The sequence below is a fragment of the Hemicordylus capensis genome, chromosome 4, assembly GCF_027244095.1.
Source record: "Hemicordylus capensis ecotype Gifberg chromosome 4, rHemCap1.1.pri, whole genome shotgun sequence".
In the NCBI taxonomy this organism is placed as follows: domain Eukaryota; kingdom Metazoa; phylum Chordata; class Lepidosauria; order Squamata; family Cordylidae; genus Hemicordylus; species Hemicordylus capensis.
Genome location: NC_069660.1, coordinates 130,459,780 through 130,476,453, shown reverse-complemented (window position 1 = coordinate 130,476,453; position 16,674 = coordinate 130,459,780). Strand labels below are relative to the sequence as shown.

The 16,674-nt window shown below is 43.7% G+C and overlaps 2 protein-coding genes and 1 pseudogene across 4 annotated transcripts in view; 1 reads left to right on the top strand and 2 right to left on the bottom strand.

Annotated features, from left to right (window-relative positions):
- Positions 1–4,086: 4,086 nt before the first annotated feature.
- TMED5 (transmembrane p24 trafficking protein 5) lies at positions 4,087–15,846 on the bottom strand. The gene is made up of 4 exons (XM_053246506.1): positions 15,454–15,846; positions 12,567–12,664; positions 10,806–10,986; positions 4,087–7,095 (listed from the first exon to the last, which is right to left on the bottom strand). Exons 1-4 carry the CDS (start codon positions 15,637–15,639, stop codon positions 6,877–6,879), a joined length of 684 nt encoding a protein of 227 aa, XP_053102481.1. The 5' UTR covers positions 15,640–15,846; the 3' UTR covers positions 4,087–6,876.
- LOC128325507 (uncharacterized) lies at positions 12,257–12,334 on the bottom strand (annotated as a pseudogene).
- Positions 15,847–16,059: 213 nt separating the features above from the next.
- Positions 16,060–16,674, top strand: part of CCDC18 (coiled-coil domain containing 18) — an 87,582-nt gene continuing 86,967 nt past the window's right edge. Inside the window, exon 1 of one of the 3 annotated variants that reach the window (XM_053246497.1) lies at positions 16,060–16,201. The gene's annotated coding sequence lies outside the window, so the exon portion shown is untranslated. Of the gene's footprint in view, positions 16,288–16,674 lie in introns of all 3 variants that reach the window. The other 2 variants (XM_053246500.1, XM_053246498.1) reach the window with 2 other exon arrangements.

The following is a 16,674-nucleotide window of genomic DNA, read 5'->3' as shown; positions in this document are numbered from 1 at the left end:
CCATTGCCTCCTCGTGCGCAGTATAAGATGATGCCTTTCAGCATTTTTCTTTATCGCTGCTGCCGGTCCATAGGAATGAATTATTTGACTTGCCATGAAACAGGAAGAGGGCAAGTGAGCCCTAAGTAAGCCCTATTTGAACCAGCAAAACTCTTAGAAATGTAAAAAATGCTGAAGCTTAATCACAGTTCTCTTTTACCAAGCCCATCTGTCATAGCCTAGCAAGAGACCAGTACATAAATAGTAATTTGTAGGATCACTATAGTTATTGTGCATTGAGGTTGAAAATTAAAGGCAGAAGGAATTGTTTGTATAAATTGTATCCAATTGTAATTTTATGGGGCACTGGTTACCATGAAGGCTACTTCTTGCTTCTTGATTTGAGGACATCTCGGTGGGTTAACCTTTCCACGTGCTACAGAGAGCAAGACTAAAGTTAATTAGTTAGAGGTTTTATAAGCCCAGGGAAGGGTAACCCCTCCTAGTTCTGATCAACCAAGTCAAGATACAGAGAGAGACAAAGTAGGAGTATAGAACAAAGAATGCAGACCAGTAGAAACAGGGATGGGTAGGATGAGATGTCCTCAAAACCAGCAGCAAGAAGCCACCTTCATGGTGAGTAACCAATGCTCCTTTCTCTGCTGCTGGATGAGGACATCTCTGTGGGACATGCCACAGCTGAGAACCCCAGGTGAGAGCATATGGGGCAGAAGAATGTGTTGCAGAATCCGTCTGCTGAATGCTGCTTGAGAGGAGTGATGCAGATCGAGCTTATAGTGTCTAGTGAAAGTTGATGGGGAGAAGCCCGTGTGGCTGCTCTGCATATTTCCTCCAGCAGTGTGTTAGTAGATAAAGCAGCAGAAATAGCTGCTGATCTAGTAAAGAGTGCCAGGATCCTGAGGTCACAGGTTCTGTACTTCATATGCCAACACTATACGTGCCTTGATCCATCAGGCCATTGTAGGCGTGGACACCCTCTGGTCCATGGAAGCTGGAAGGAATGAGATGAACAGGGCATCTGTGGTTCTGAACAATGCCATGCAATCGAGACCTAACAGTGTCGCACGTCCAGTTTATGCCATTGTTTTTCCAAGTTGTGGACAGGTTTTGGACTGAAAGGAGGATGTCTTGTGAACAGTAAAAAATCTATAGGGGTTTTGGAAGGAACGAGGGGCTGGGTATAAGCTGGACTGAGTGGAGAGAAAATGCAGAAATTTGGATTCGCTGACAGAGCTTTCAGCTTGGATACACGTCTGGCGAGGTGATGACTACTAGAAAGGCCAATTTAAACGAAAGGAGGTGTAGAGATATTGAATGCACTGGTTCAAAAGGCACAGTATGAAGGCAGTGTGCCCATCTCAACAAGCGGGCATCTGTAGTCACTATGATCTTCAGTGCATCTAGGAAGGTTTTGCCTTGGGAGAGATGGGACTGTGGAGTCCACCACTGTAACGAATGCAGGACTTGTGGAGTGAACCTGACCTTGGTCATCTGGTGTGCTGATTTGGTTCTGGTAAGGTAGGAGAAACCATTGAAGTGGACAGAGGTAGAAATGTGCCCAAGGTACTGCATCCATGGATGCCACCGTCACACCCAGAAATTTTGCCAGTGTAAGAAGGGTAATTGACCTTGAGGTTGAAATGTGTTGTATGAGTGAGGTGAGGGTCTTGATGTATACCAATGGTAGAATAAGGCAGTCTTGGGAGGTGTCTGTTGTCACCCCCAAGTGGTGTAGGCTTGTGGATACTGTGAGATGGCTCTGTCTTGTTCACCAAGTCGTGGTTGTGCAGGGTTTGCAGTGTAAGCTGTACGTTTGACCTCCTGCTGTTTAGTGATGATGACTTCGAGGAGGTAGTCAGTGAAGTCTGTTATCTTTTGGAGATGGAGGTGCACCAACGGGGGCGCAAGGGCCTTTGTGAATACTTAAGGGGCCAATGAGAGGCCAAATAAGAGTGCTCTGTATTAAACATGTTGACCTTATCGGAAGCAGAGAAGCGTGCACCTCGCTGGGTGTATGGGTATATGCAGGTATGCCTCCTTCAGATCCACTGATGCCATGAATTCGGAATGTTGAAGAGCTTCTCTTTAGGGAAGGGTCTCGATCCAGAACTTCTGGCACCAGATGAGCCTGTTCAGGAATTTTAGATCTAAGACTGCTCTTAGTGATCTGTCCTTCTTGGGCATGGTAAATAGAATATAGGTGCCCTGTCTCCTTTGGTGAGTGGGTACCGGCTCTGTAGCAGCTATCTAGTAGACATTCTACTTGAAATACTAGGCTGAGGCCCCTCAATGATGATGACGATGAAGAGAAAGTAGAATCACCATCTCTATTTCTCTTTTTAGTGGATTTGTTACAGTGGTGCTGTTGCATGGACTTCTGCCAGCTTGCAGGCATTTCAGTAGGGAACACAGGTGCAGGCACTGTAGAAGGAGGGTGTTTAGGTGTGCAGGGGGGGCGAGGGAGCACAATGGCCCTGTTCTCACTGGCTCCTGTGGTTGCTCTGGTATGTTATGAGGTGGCCTTGGTAGGGCAGGCTACACATGGAGGGACAAGCCACTCTCCTCCTCCTCCTCCGGATGCCTGGGACCCGCCGATGTCACTCAGGGATGAGAGGGATCTGTTCAGAGTGCTCCCTCCCCGCCCCTCCAATGACTTTAGCAGTTGCAATGGGGTTCTGCTGGGTGGTAGGTGAGTAGGCCCAACTCGCATGGGCAATGGATAATGCTGCGGCCACTTAGCTGACCAAATGCGAAGCTCCGGTGTTCTGGTCCAGTCTTCAAGCAGTCCTGCTGGAATGGAGATGTGGTCCACCGGCAAACTGGGCCCTTCTGGTGCTAGCAGGCAGCTGTGCTTGCTCTTTCTGGTCCCCAGTTTCTAGTAGGTCAGGACTCTCTTCTCTGCCTTCTCCCAATAATGGTGCCGGCAAGGACTGGAAGGTTGTCAATGGGCCTGCTGCATGCGAGTGGGTAAGCACCATCTTACCCCAAGGAGGGGAAGAACAGATTCTTTTTTTCCTTTTAGGCATGATAATGTCCCTCAGTTTCCCCTCTTGCTCCATTCAGGGACAGTAGGGCAAGGAAGGAGGGAAGAAAAAGGGGTAATGAGGTGTTGTTGTTTTAAAGATTAAGACTGAGAAAAGATGTTGGCTAGGAAGCCAAAAAGTAAAGAACAAGGGAGATCAAAACAGTAGTAGTTAAGAGGGAAAATACAAAATAGAGAGGCTTGGCTGAGAGACAGTGTGTGTCTCTGGAGCAAAGGCAGGACTAGAAGAACTGGGAGGGGGTTACCCTTCCCCAGGCTTATAAGGCCTCTAGCTAATTAACTTCAGTCCTACCCTCTAGAGCATGTGGGAAGGTTAACCCACAGAGATGTCCTCATTCAGTAGCAGAGAATGCATATTAGCAAGTACACTTGCTATGGATGGATACCCACCTGGGATTTGGACTATAACCCTGAGACAATTTTGTGCATATGTATGCTGTAACTTTTAGTTCCCTGTAATATCTATGGCTCGTTAAATTTGTTAGCTATCTACAGCTGGAACAAGCCACAGTCCAAGTTCAGTCATAATGGAAAACTGTTAAACAACCAACACGGAAACGTTAATCTCATGCATGGAAAAGCAGGAATTTGAATCCAGTACTTGAGGCTTCCTTCCACTTTGCATGAAAGTTAACAGAACCAGCCTGACTACTTTAAGCACCCAAGAGACTGAGTGCATTACTTCTTGGCATTTTGCCCACAGTATTTGCACACTAAATTAAGGGAAAGTGTAACTAGCTACCTTACTTATAAGACTTGGAACGCAAGAATGTGCACAACTTGTACATTTGCCTTGACTAGAAGTTTGAAACTATGTCCTAGTTTAATGGTGTTGACATTAAAACACTACCCTGGCAGGACTGTTTCCCCAATTCTTACAGCAACTTTTAAAATGAATAAATCCATGTTTGGACTATATGATAATACCAGAGCATTTTAGTGTCTGATTTGTGGCTCTCTACCATTGAGCCTGGTGTAGCAGATAAATACATTCAAATGTTGTACATCCATCACTGTAAATACTTTAAAAGAAAATACACACCTGAGTTTACATTCCTTTTAATCTATTATGTTTCTCTTTTTCACAGCCACAAGTTTAGCCATTTAGGTCAGATAACCCATTCATTACATTTTCACTTAGAGTTGCACAGGCTTTACTCCCCAGCATTGTTAAATCATATAATGCAGCTGAGTACCACAGAAGGTAATCTTGTTTAAGTCCACTTACTACACTTTTAGCTCAAAGGTTTTTATTGAAAGCCAGAACTATGCCATGGCAAAGAGAAACCAGTTAAGTTACTACTAATGAGAGGTAGAAGGCTTAGTCACAGCTTTCTGGCAAGGATAGTTAACACTTGTAGTTCTACAGGCACGTCTGTTAATATTCTGAACTCTGGTACCTAAGTTTGTATGGTGCACACTTTTAAATAGCTGAGTTTCATTACAATACTGTTGAGGGGGAAACCTATGCCTTTCATCAGTCACTTCTGTGTTAATTCACAAGATGTATTTTGGATGTGTCTTGCCATTTAAGATTCCTTGAACTTGGGTGCAAAAATTAAGGATGAATCTGCTCCAAGACCTTCCTCCTATCTTCTCAACAGTACTAATATATAGGTGGTAGACTGCGGGGTTTGGGGTGGGAGTTACATTGTTGCAGCCTTACACTTGACATCTTGGGCTAAGAGTGCAACAACTTATTTAAATCAGCCCAGTTGTTCCTTATTTATTCAATTTTTATATCGCCCTTCCAAAATCGGAATATCCAAGGATATCCAAAATATCCTTAGCAATATGTTGCTAAGGATATAGGATACTCTCACGGGTAGGTAGCAATGTGACTCTAATGCACTAATTGGCCCTTTGACTTATGCATAGAGAAACCTGTACATGTAAGAAACAAACATGATGGCTGAATGTACTCTAAATTGTTTTAGCTAAACTAAGTTCTGTTTTGGGGAGATCTCTTTACCACCAGTTATGAGACAGTCAACTGGGAATTGGATGAGAGCCAGCAGTAGATCTTCAGTACCTCCACTGAAAGCATTTCTTGTGGCAAGTTTCAAACAAAGGGTTTATATGCAAAAAGAAAGGAGCATAGAGTTAACAGTGAAAAACACGGATTGCAATTGTAAACACACAGGCACAGTCAGTAATCAGTTTGGGATCTATTCAGATTGGTGGGATTGTAGCCATGGAGTCTGTTCAAACAAGCATATAATGAATGTACTCTCTTCCAAGGGAAGGCCAGCATATAAAGTATTTTGATGAGTAATGGTTCATTTCTTTAGTCTAGATTAGGAAGACCAGGCTGCAATCCTAAACAAATTTACTAAGGAGTAAATCACACTGAATTTAGTATGACTTGCTTCCAATTCTTAGAATCACATTGTTAGTCTGTTTGTGCTTTTCTGGTCACAGGTTTAGGAAAGATTCTTGCTCTTTTCAGTCTACAGAAATCACAAGCTACAAAAAACCAATACAGTACTGTGAGGTAGCTTTAAAAAAAATATCAGTCCTTAAGTTACAGTTCCAAAAAACATCACTGTAAAGGAAACATTCTTCAGCAAAAAGTCATCAGTTGCTTTGTGTTTGTCTCACAGCACAGTATTGGAAACAAGATATTGAAAAGTATGATTGTAAAAACACATAAGGTCATGCAAATAGGTATGCTAGCTAAAACCAGATCTTAAACCTATTCTGGATTTCAATTAGCCTTCAGTCAGGCTTTGTCATTTGTTGCCAACACTCCATCAACGGTATGAAATATAATAGGTTACAGCAGGAATGGGGAAGTTGTAACCTATAATAGGTTACAGCAGGAATTCAGGGCACCTTTGGTCCAAGCCATGTCTTGCATACTTTATGCAAATTGATAGCAAGACCACAGCAAAGCCAACAGATTAAATTGCTAATAACCAGAGTCTATCTACAAAGTACATGCAACTGCAAGTAACCACAAAATTGGGTTGCTAAAGTAGGCCCAAGCACTTGTAGGGCTAAAATGTTACATAAATAATTTGACCAAGTTTTATTTTCATAGCTGAAGATCATATCTGATCAAATGGCTTTAGACTACATATCTTTCCTGTGTATATGGATCAGTTACAAAAAATACTGATTTGGATGTGGCATTTAACTTGAGCCTTTTGTAACCTAGTTTGGACAAACATGGTTTATACTGTTATCAATTGTAACCTTGCTTTATCAACCTTAGATGCCAATCTTATGTCAATATTGAATTTGGAGTTTATGACAAGGGCGACATAATTCACAAAGCCAGAAAGACAAGAGATTTAGAATTTGGAAGCAATACACATTAGCTGTCAATTAACTTTCTGTAAGTACAAATAGGCCACAACAGTCTTCACTGACATTAGATGAAACATGCTGATTGAACAGCATAGTTTGTTCACATCAAATATTTGAGATTGCCACATAAGGTAGAGCCAAATACTGAATACAAGCTGTCAACTTCATGAATCAAAGCATTGGGTTTTTTGGCTATTTTTCTTTTAAAACTTACATTTAGGCTGACAGTGGTTAAGACAAATATATACAAGTATGGCAAATATTGAAAACCTGAATTTGCTCCAGTATTTTGTGCAATATAAAATGGCCTAGAAAACTCAGACAAGTATTAAGTTACACAACAAGTCTAAAAACTGACTTGCTGCAATTTCTCTGATGGAGCAAGGAAAAAGTACTGTCAATGTTAAAGTCACAGGTGAATGCTAATGTTGCCTGTTCAAAACAAGCTGGGACGTAACATCCATTTTTTTTGTAGCAGTGTATTGCATATGCCCTGTGTTTGTTCTTATCACATTGGGGTCTTAAGTTCTAGTTCTCCTTTTATCTTCAAAAAGACTTTTCAGCATATAAACCTGAACAGCTGATACCACAACCATTACTCCCAGGTTGACCAAGGACCAGAAGTTTACCCTGTCATAGTTGCTTTCTTGTATGTTTCTATCACGAGCTTCAAAAGCTCTAAGTAGGGTCTGTAGCTGAATACTCCTGCTTAGCCTGGACTTGACACCATTGACAGATTCCTAGTTTAGAAGAAAATATCAGAATTAGAACAAGAATGTTTAAAGAGGTACATTAATACAGTAGAGACTAATTTCAGAGCAGAATATTCATATAGTTAGCTTGGTGGGCCCCTTTACCTCTCCTTTCTATAAGCCATTATGATTGCCTCAAAGCCTAAGAATTAGGAAGGCACTCCTCAGTTTCACAATCCCAGAGCTAAAACTGAAACTTTCTCCTTGCCTTTCATGTTACAAGCTACCTAGCCCTTTTAGAGAGGATTTCCAAACTCCATGCCAGTGTTCCCTCTAATTTTTTACATCAGTGAGTGGAATGAGTATTATTCTGGGTGGCAGTAGCAAGGCAGTGTGCGCACACATGCATTCTGTGTGTATACAGAATAACCCCCACCCCCCCACCCCCCCAAGCCACACAAACACTCAATTCTAGTTATCTTTTAAATCAGCCAATACCAAGGAGGCAGTTGATACCTTAAACTGGTGCCTGGAGGCCATTCTGAGTTGAATGAGGGCAAAGGAACTTAATTCAGAGGAGACATAGGAAGCTGCCATATACCGAGTCAGGCAATAGTTCCATCTAGCTCAGTATTGTCTACACAGACTGGCAGCGGCTTCTCCAAGGTTGCAGGCAGGAATCTCTCTCAGCTCTATCTTGGAGAAGCCAGAGAGGGAACTTGGAACCTTATGCTCTTCCCAGAGTGGCTCCATCCCCTAAGGAGAACATCTTACAGTGCTCAAACTTCTCATCTCCCATTCATAAGGGGACAAGTCACACTTGCTACCACAAGACCAGCCAGCTCTCCTCTCTGGGTCAGTAATTTGAATGATGAGGTAAATCTAGACTTGGATGGGGTCATACCCCCATGAAAGACCAAGTTTGTAGCTTGGGGCTTCTCCTGGATCAGAAAGTGGTCCCTGGAAGACATGTCCAGAAGTGCCTTTTATCAGTTCAGCTGGTATGCCAGCTATGACCCTACCTGGAGAAACCAGATCTGACCTTTGTTACCCATGCACTGGCTGTACTCAGACTGGATTACAGCGATGCGCTCTACATGCAGCTGCCTTGGATGACAGTTTGGAATCTTCAACTGGTTCAGAATGTTGCCACAAGGATGCTTGTGGGTGCTAGTCAATATACAAGCATTATACCTATCTTGTGAGAACTTGATTAGTTGCCTTCTTCCAGGACAGATTCATAATTTTAGTTTTGACCTTCAGTGCCCTACACAGCTTGGGACAGGGGTATCTGTTGGACCACATCTGCCAGGATCCTTTGTTTCTCTTCACAGAGCTTGTTGTCAGCCCTGCCACTGAAACAGATCTGGTTGGTGGGTATCAGTGACAGGAGCCTTTCTTTGGAATGCCCTCCCATAGGAACTTCATCAATCTCCCTGAATGATGAGTTTTAAAAAGAGCTTTAAAAGCTTCCACTTCCAAGAAGCGTTTTAAATACTACAGTGAGGGAAATAAGTATTTGATCCCCTGCTGATTTTGTCCGTTTGCCCTCTGACACAGAAATGACCAGGCTATAATTGGAGTGGTAGGTTTATCGTAGCTGTGAGAGACAGAATAACAACAAACAAACCCTCAAAAGCACAGTGCCCAAAAGTCAGCGATGGATTTGCATTATAGTGAGGGAAATAAGTATTCGATCCCTTCACAAAAGATGTCTTAGTACTTGGTGGCAAAACCCTTGTTGGCAATCACAGAGGTCAGACGTTTCTTGTAGTTGGCCACCAGGTTTGCACACAGCCCAGGAGGGATGTTGTCCCACTCCTCTTTGCAGATCCTCTCCAAGTCAGAAAGGTTTCGAGGCTGATGTTTGGCAACCCGAACCTTCAGCTCCCTCCACAGATTTTCTATGGGATTAAGGTCTGGAGACTGGCTGGGCCACTCCAGGACCTTCATGTGCTTCTTTTTGAGCCACTCCTTTGTTGCCTTGGCTGTGTGTTTTGGGTCATTGTCATGCTGGAATACCCATCCACGACCCATTCTCAATGCCCTGGCTGAGGGAAGGAGGTGCTCACCAAAGATCTGACGGTACATGGTCCCGTCCATCGTCCCTTCGATGTGAAGGTGAAGGTGTCCTGTCCCCTTAGCAGAAAAACACCCCCAAAGCATAATGTTTCCACCTTCCACCATGTTTGACGGTGGGGATGGTGTTCTTGGGCTCATAGGCAGCATTCCTCCTCCTCCACACATGGAGAGTTGAGTTGATGCCAAAGAGCTGGATTTTGGTCTCATCTGACCACAACACTTTCGCCCAGTTCTCCTCTGGATCATTCAGATGTGCATTGGCAAACTGCAGACGGGCCTGTGCATGTGCTGCCTTGAGCAGGGGGACCCTGCGGGCACTGCAAGATTTCAGTCCTTCACGGCGTAGTGTGTTACCAATTGTTTTCTTGGTGACTATGGTTCCAGCTGCCCTGAGATCATTGACAAGTTCCCCCCGTGTAGTTCTGGGCTGCTTTGTCACCGTTCTCATGATCATTGCAACTCCACGAGGTGAGATCTTGCATGGAGCCCCAGACCGAGGGAGATTGACAGTTATTTTGTGTTTCTTCCATTTGCGAGTTATCGTGCCAACTGTAGTCACCTTCTCACCAAGTTGCTTGGCAATAGTCTTGTAGCCCAGTCCAGCCTTGTGCAGGTCTACAACCTTGTCCCTGACATCCTTCGACAGCTCTTTGGTCTTGGGCATGGTGGTGAGTTTGGAAGCTGAGTGACTGCTTGCTTCTATGGACAGGTGTCTTTTATACAGGTACTGTAACAAGCTGGGATTAGGAGCACTCCCTTACAGAGGGTGTTCCTCATCTCAGCTCGTTACCTGCATATAGTGAAAAGACACCTGGGAGCCTGAAATCTTGCTGGTTGATAGGGGATCGAATACTTATTTCCCTCACTACAACGCAAATCCATCGCTAACTTTTGGGCACTGGGCTTTTGAGGGTGTGTGTTTGTTGTTATTCTGTCTCTCACAGCTACAATAAACCTACCATTCCAATTATAGCCTGGTCATTTCTGTGTCAGAGGGCAAACGGACAAAATCAGCAGGGGATCAAATACTTATTTCCCTCACTGTATTTTAATCATTTCTCAATTTTAACTCAATTTTAGCCTTCATCTTGTTTTCAAATTTTGTTGCTGTTTTTATTTAACCTTTTTATACTGCCAAAACATGCATCTCAAGGCAGTGTACAGAAATAAGGTGAGTGGAATGAGTATTTTTTTAATTGTACTTTATTTTACACTGCCTTGTGTAGCCATGTGCTTGAGGAATGGGGTAAACATATTTTAATTAAGTAAATATATTGACAATAACAGAGGCAGGGATCAAGGTCATCTCATCACCATCCCTGCTGTGACCATTCTATATCAATTGCCAGCAGCAAAGGGAAGGGTCAGCCTTCAGTTTTCACCTTTGTAATGATTTCATTTTTTTAAAAAAATGTGTTTTTCCCCCCCAATTCTGATCGTTAGCCACCTTGAACATGCTAATGGACATACAGGATATGCATTTAACAAACAAATATTATACCTGCCATCTTTCCATCTCTTTCAGGCCACTAGTGATAGCTTTTTAACCACTATAGTGTTAGCCTGCTTGCAGACACTCCTGGCTAGACAGTACTGGCAGAGAGCAGAACAAATGAACTCTACATATAGGGAGCTGCACATTCCACAAACATGTTAAAGGCTGGCTGCATGCATACCAGAATATCTTCCAGTTTCATATCTAGAAGATCTGTGCCAGTAATGTACTTCTTCCAGTCTTCTTGCTCTTCGTCACCTCCCACATTATCTAAGATCAGTTCAAAGAAGATCACCTTCTCTGAGAGGGTGCTGAATGTGTTGTCAAAGCAGAACATGTAATCACCATCCTTTGTCTCCACTCTGTAGGCATAAGACATATTGCTTTACAGTTCAGGCTGCATTTTTTCAACCTGTCTCATAATCATGATGATTTGTGATTATATGCCTAGTATACTTCACATATCTGTGTACTAAGGAGAAAAGTATCAGAAGTTTCTTGTAGCTAGCTTTTGAATCTTAGCTGCCGCTGTTTGTTTGTTCTTTCTCAGCTTGCATTATCTCTGTTCTGAGCCCCCCCCCACCCCCCGCTTATTTATAAGCAAGTTCTACCGGTTTCAGCAGACCTTATTACTTAAAATCATAGCATAAAACCATTATGGAACTGGAATGCTGGTGTTCTTCCTGCCTTAAATAGCAGCCACGTGGGGGCAGGGAAGAAACGCCATGAGGAGCTGTGGCACTGCATACTGAGAGGCTTCCTCACAGGTGCAGAATCAATTTCTAACGGAGCAAGCACCAGATCAATAGATATTAGTTACCTGGTCACTGAAAACAGAAACTGACCACGGGAAGCTAAAGAAGGAAACAAGAACCCATTACCCACTCAGAAGACGACAGTCGTCATAAACCTCCACAGATGTAAGTGTAGTCATTATTGCCTTTTTACAGATACTACACTTTAGATTCTAGAATGATGTCTGTATTAATATTTACTAGTACAACTGCAGCAATTTAAAACAAAAAGTTCTATGAAATCTATTTTGCAATGGACAACAGACGATATAAGAAGAAGAGACAATTGATACTTTACTGGAGATATCCACTGGGAAACAATGGTGGACCAAAGTGCCGAACACCTATACAATGTGGGGGGGAGGGGGAGAGAAGAGAGATGCTCCCCTAAGGACCTTGGAAAATAATAGAATAAGTGTGTGTGGAAGGTGGCAGGGAAGGATGTTGAAGATTTTCTCCTTTGCATTGCATCGTTTGCTTTTCTGGAGGGTGCTCTCAACTCCAGAAGCAGCCCTTGGAGAGATAAGAGACTGTAGTGGGAAAGTCCAGAAAAGTCCCAAATTGCATACATGACCCCCTTTGTATCCCTGTGTAATGAATATGTCAGTGATGAGCATAATTCTTACACTTAAAAAATTAATCATCATCTTGTTTCTGTTCTTTGTCCATTAATTAGTATTTCTTCATTGCTGACTTCTTCCTAAGATACTCCACTTTTCTCCATCTCCTGTCCACAATTCCCCCTGCCCCACCCCCAACAATTATTTTGGCAGCAGCTGTATGCTCCGTTAAGATCCACCTTCTAATTCCAGGCTTACCTGGGCCTAACTTGTTATTCGTAAAGTGCAAACAAATAATTGTATGTTTCATATTTTACTTACTACACTTGATCTTAGCCAAAAGGCCGAGAAGCGATGTATGTTCCATATTTTTATCAAATAGTTGTAAGCTTCATGTTTTATAAAAGTTATAGAAAAAGAAGTGACTTTACAGAAGTACTATGAAGCCTCATATTTGTAATTCAAAGATCTAGATTAATGGGCACATAATAAGGCAAACACTTCTTCGTTTGGAATTTTTTTCATACCAAAGCAATCATAGTAAAAACTATTTAACGATGAGTTTTGCATGGTCAGTTTTAAACTTACGTGTGGACTCCATCGGATTGTCTCTGTTCAAACACTAGGGTTTCACCATTGGGTGATATCAGGTGAAAGTCAACATCTAACCCGCCTCCATCTAAAACCTGAGAAGACACAACAGTAGTAGATATAATATGTAGAAGGTGTAGTTTATATTACAAATTCATCTCTAGAGTGAGTCAATTCTCACTTAGGAGAAGACAAATCAACATAAGGCTACCTCCAAACTGGAAATTAAAATTATCGAAGATTCTTACATTTTAGCTTTTTAGAGCAACTGGCAATAGTATTTCTAGAAACTGCGCAGCGGGGAAATGCTTGCCTAACAAGCAGAAGGTTGCCAGTTGGAATCCCCACGGGTATGTTTCCCAAACTATGGGAAACACCTAGATCGGGCAGCAGTGATATAGGAAGATGCTGAAAGGCATCACTTCATATTGTGTGGGAGGAGGCAATGGTAAACCCCTCCTGTATTCTACCAAAGAAAACTACAGGGCTCTGTGGGCACCAGGAGTCGAAATCGACCTGACGGCATACTTTACCTTACAAAAAATTTATTCTTTACATTAACCAGGAAACTCTGATCCAAGAGTAAAAACAACAGTGCTTGACATTCCAGCTTCTTACCATCATTCACATTACTGAAGAAGCATGTCTGCACTCAGGGCCAGTGCCAGACTACTTTGTGCCCTAGGCAAGGCTAAGTACTTGCAAACCGCCCCCCCGCCCCCGCCATTTCAACTTTCAAGAACAGATGTTTTGTAAAAAAAATAAAAAATGAAAAGCACAAAACTTGAAACTGCTAAATTTATTTAGTGTTGAAAACAAATGAACTAGTTTCCCCCCCTCATTTCTACTCATTATTCTAGTTTCTCACACTCTTAACACATTGACACTCTACAATCTACACCCCTCTAAGGCTCTGCGCCCTAGGTGGCTACCTAGTTGGCCTAATGGTAGCACTGGCCCTGGCTGCACTCATCAGAAAGAAGTTTCTTCTTTGTGAAAAAATGTCAGTGTACAAGAGACCTTATTCCAATGACTAAAAAGCACAGTTCCCCAAGGCACATAGTACAGCAGATTAATAAGAACACTTCATTTATTAAAAAGGGTTTTAACCTTAAGAGTTCCCCCCCTTCTGCAAAGTTCAGGAAGATATGGTGACAGAAAGGGGGGAGAAAAGAATCCCAATGAACACACTAATTAGGATTTTTTTCTGATTATATTTGCAAAGAACTGGGCTGCAAGTTGCTTTGGTTACAGTTTCTAAATTTACACATCACACTGACAAAATAGGTATTTATTTGATTTATGTACTTAGGGCAGTTAAATAAAAACAATTAAAATCAATTAAAAGAAAACTAAATCAATTAAACAACTGAAATCATTTAAACATTGAAAACATTAACATTAAAATCATTTAAAACCAGCATTAAAATTTTAAACCATAAATCTAGTTATTTATCAAAGGCACCACCCAGAGCCTTTGGATGGGGTGGTTTATAAATGTAATAAATAAATAAACTAAAATACTGGGTGAATAAATGTGTCTTTAGCACCTTTTAAAAATTTGCCAGTTTAAATATTGGAGAGCAGCAACAATGTGTCCAGTTAGTTCCAGACCAGACACATTGCTCACTGCCACCTTATGCTCATTTAGGCCTCTCTGGCCATAGCCGTTTCAACGTGTGTTTGGCTTACGTGGCTTTAACTAATCCAAATGCATAACAAAATTTATCTGTTGGCTAGATTCTCATATTCAGGTCCTGAAACCAGTTTGACCTAGACTTTCATGACATCTGTTAAGCTTGTTTCCTGTGTAAAGCAAACATTAACTGTCACTCTTTTACAGCCAGAAGGAAGGGTTACTCACGTCACATGGCTTGCTACTTGGCCCTTTAGAACTGCACCCTAAAGTTCCAGTCTTCAGGGTAGGGTGCGTCCAGACATCTTCCTAATTCAGTTTGGTGCTTGTATGCTAAACCCAAAGCAAGGCAGAAGGCAAGCTGGCAAAACCAATACCTTCAAATGATCATACTTTTCTGTGTGCCATTACAACAGGGAGCCTGCCCTATGGCTCAACCTGGTTCCAAGTCACCATCAGTGCAGAGGGTCAGGTAAAGAACCAATCTAGGCTAGAGCAAGGGCAGGGCAAAGCATGGCAGGGCCAGGGGCGAGATGCAACGCTGCCTTGGCACAACCCTGATGGGGGCCAGCTCCCTTTCAAAACTGATCCCTCGAAGTTTCGAAAGTGGTGCAGGGAGGAGGGAGGGTTGCCAGCAGCCTCATGCTTCTTGCAAGTTGTGCAAGGAGAGGCGCTCCTTGCAAAGCTTACAAGAGTCAGATAAATCTCAAAAGAGCTGCTCTGACGATGGCCGGTGGGAAGCACCTTGCCGGCGCCCCAATAATTTGCTGCCTTGCTTTACCTTCAGAAAGGACGTCCCTCCAGAGTCCTCGTCATCCTCTTTTTAAATGGCCACCCTTTGATATTTTTACACTAGCACGTTAAGCGAGCCGTTTCTATACATGGCGACCAAAAGCCATGCAGACGGCTGCTCCTCCTCCTGCTTCCTCTACCGGACTGGACTAAACAAAACACCCTAACAAAAACAGGGATGCTGGAATAATTGCCCGCTCCTCACGAGCCCTGGAGAAACCCAGCTGGTTCGCATTCTCCTCCTCCTCCTCCCTGCTAAACATGCAGCCTCTCCTCGTCTGCAACCTGGGATGAGAGAGTCCAGGAAAAGCTTGAGTCCGCTGAAAGTATCGAGTGGCCCCTGCGATCTCTCGGGCTGCAGAGTCCTCCACGTGCGCCGAGGAGGAGAGAGCTCGCCAGGCAGCAACGCCCAGCTTCGACGCGGGGCAGAAATACCGCTGCCGCTCCGTCTCTCACCTGGTACTCGATCTCCAGCGAGGCGTCGTTCTGCATGGGCTGGAAGAAGCACTCCTTACGGCCCGCGGGCAAAGTGAAAGTGAAGTCGCTGTCCAGGGCGGTAGCGAAGTTCGAGGCGTCAAGAGGTGGAAACAGCAGGAGTAGCGACAGGGAGATCGGCAGCCGCCGCCAGAACTTTTCCCCCATCGCCGCCGCGTCTTCCAAGCCCAGGGAGCGGGAAACCCCGGCAGCAACAAATCTCACTCGCGCACGGGCTCTCACGCCACTTTACCTCCGGCGCTGACAGAGGGCGACGGCGGACGGGTTGGTGGTACCCACAATCCTCCGCATCTGGAGGCGGGTTGCAGTTCTGTCAATGGAAGGGAAAGAGGGAGGGCTCAAAGGATCTTTCTCGTTAACCTTTTTTTTTTTAAAAAAACCAACAACAGGAATGTGTCCCTCTAGCCGGCCATAGGAGGCGACTCAAGTTTGCTGGTTTACAGGGCATTATGGGAAGTGTAGTTCGCCCCTCGTTAAAAACAAGGCAGGAAGACGAAAGAGTGAGACAAGAGGAAACTACGATTCCCAAGAGCAGATGGGTACCAGTACGTTAGCTATGCCTTTGCCCGTCTCCTGCCTTCCGCTCACACATAGGCTCTGTTCTTCATGACCCGCGCAGTTCGAATGTAGGGGAGACGGGTCGCTTCGAGGGTCAAGCTACAGCAAAGTGCCAGCCCAGTTCGACAACACAAATGTTTCCGTAGTGGGGGTAAGGCGCAGTCTGCTCCTGTTTCTTTTTCTTCTTTGGGGAAAGGGACTTTCCCTGGAGATGAGTCTAACCTTTCTAAGCTTTAGGTTGGTTATAATAATAATAATTATAATAATAGTTATTTTGTGGCAAATGTAGACCGAGGGATTAGGCTGAGGTTTTTCCGGGGTGCAGATCCCCCACCCCAGCATTTGAGGCGTTCACTCCCTCTCTTTCCTGAATCCCCCCCCCCAAAAAAACCCCTTAATAATTCTTATCTTCCCCGCCCCTCCACAAAGTGTCTTTTAAAAAAAAGAACGTAAAAGCTTGAGTTGCTTCTCAGACGACTCCTCTGCCTGCTGGCTCTTTTCCAGACCACGGTCCCAGTGAGGCCTTTGTATTTCGGGGCGCCGCTCGTTTAGCTCCGAGCATTTAAGGGAGGCTCAGTTGTGCGTGGGGCGGGATGCGGCGGTGCTGCTAAGCAACGTGAGGCT

Bases quoted from the DNA above. Each gene is read 5' to 3' on its own strand.
- TMED5 (XM_053246506.1), bottom strand. From the start codon at position 15,639: ATGGGGGAAAAGTTCTGGCGGCGGCTGCCGATCTCCCTGTCGCTACTC. The intron at 12,665-15,453 runs GTGAGAGACGGA...GTGTCTTCTCAG, and splicing joins CGCTGGAGATCGAGTACCAG to GTTTTAGATGGAGGCGGGTT. The intron at 7,096-10,805 runs GTATGCATGCAG...CTTCTAAACTAG, and splicing joins TGAAACTGGAAGATATTCTG to GAATCTGTCAATGGTGTCAA.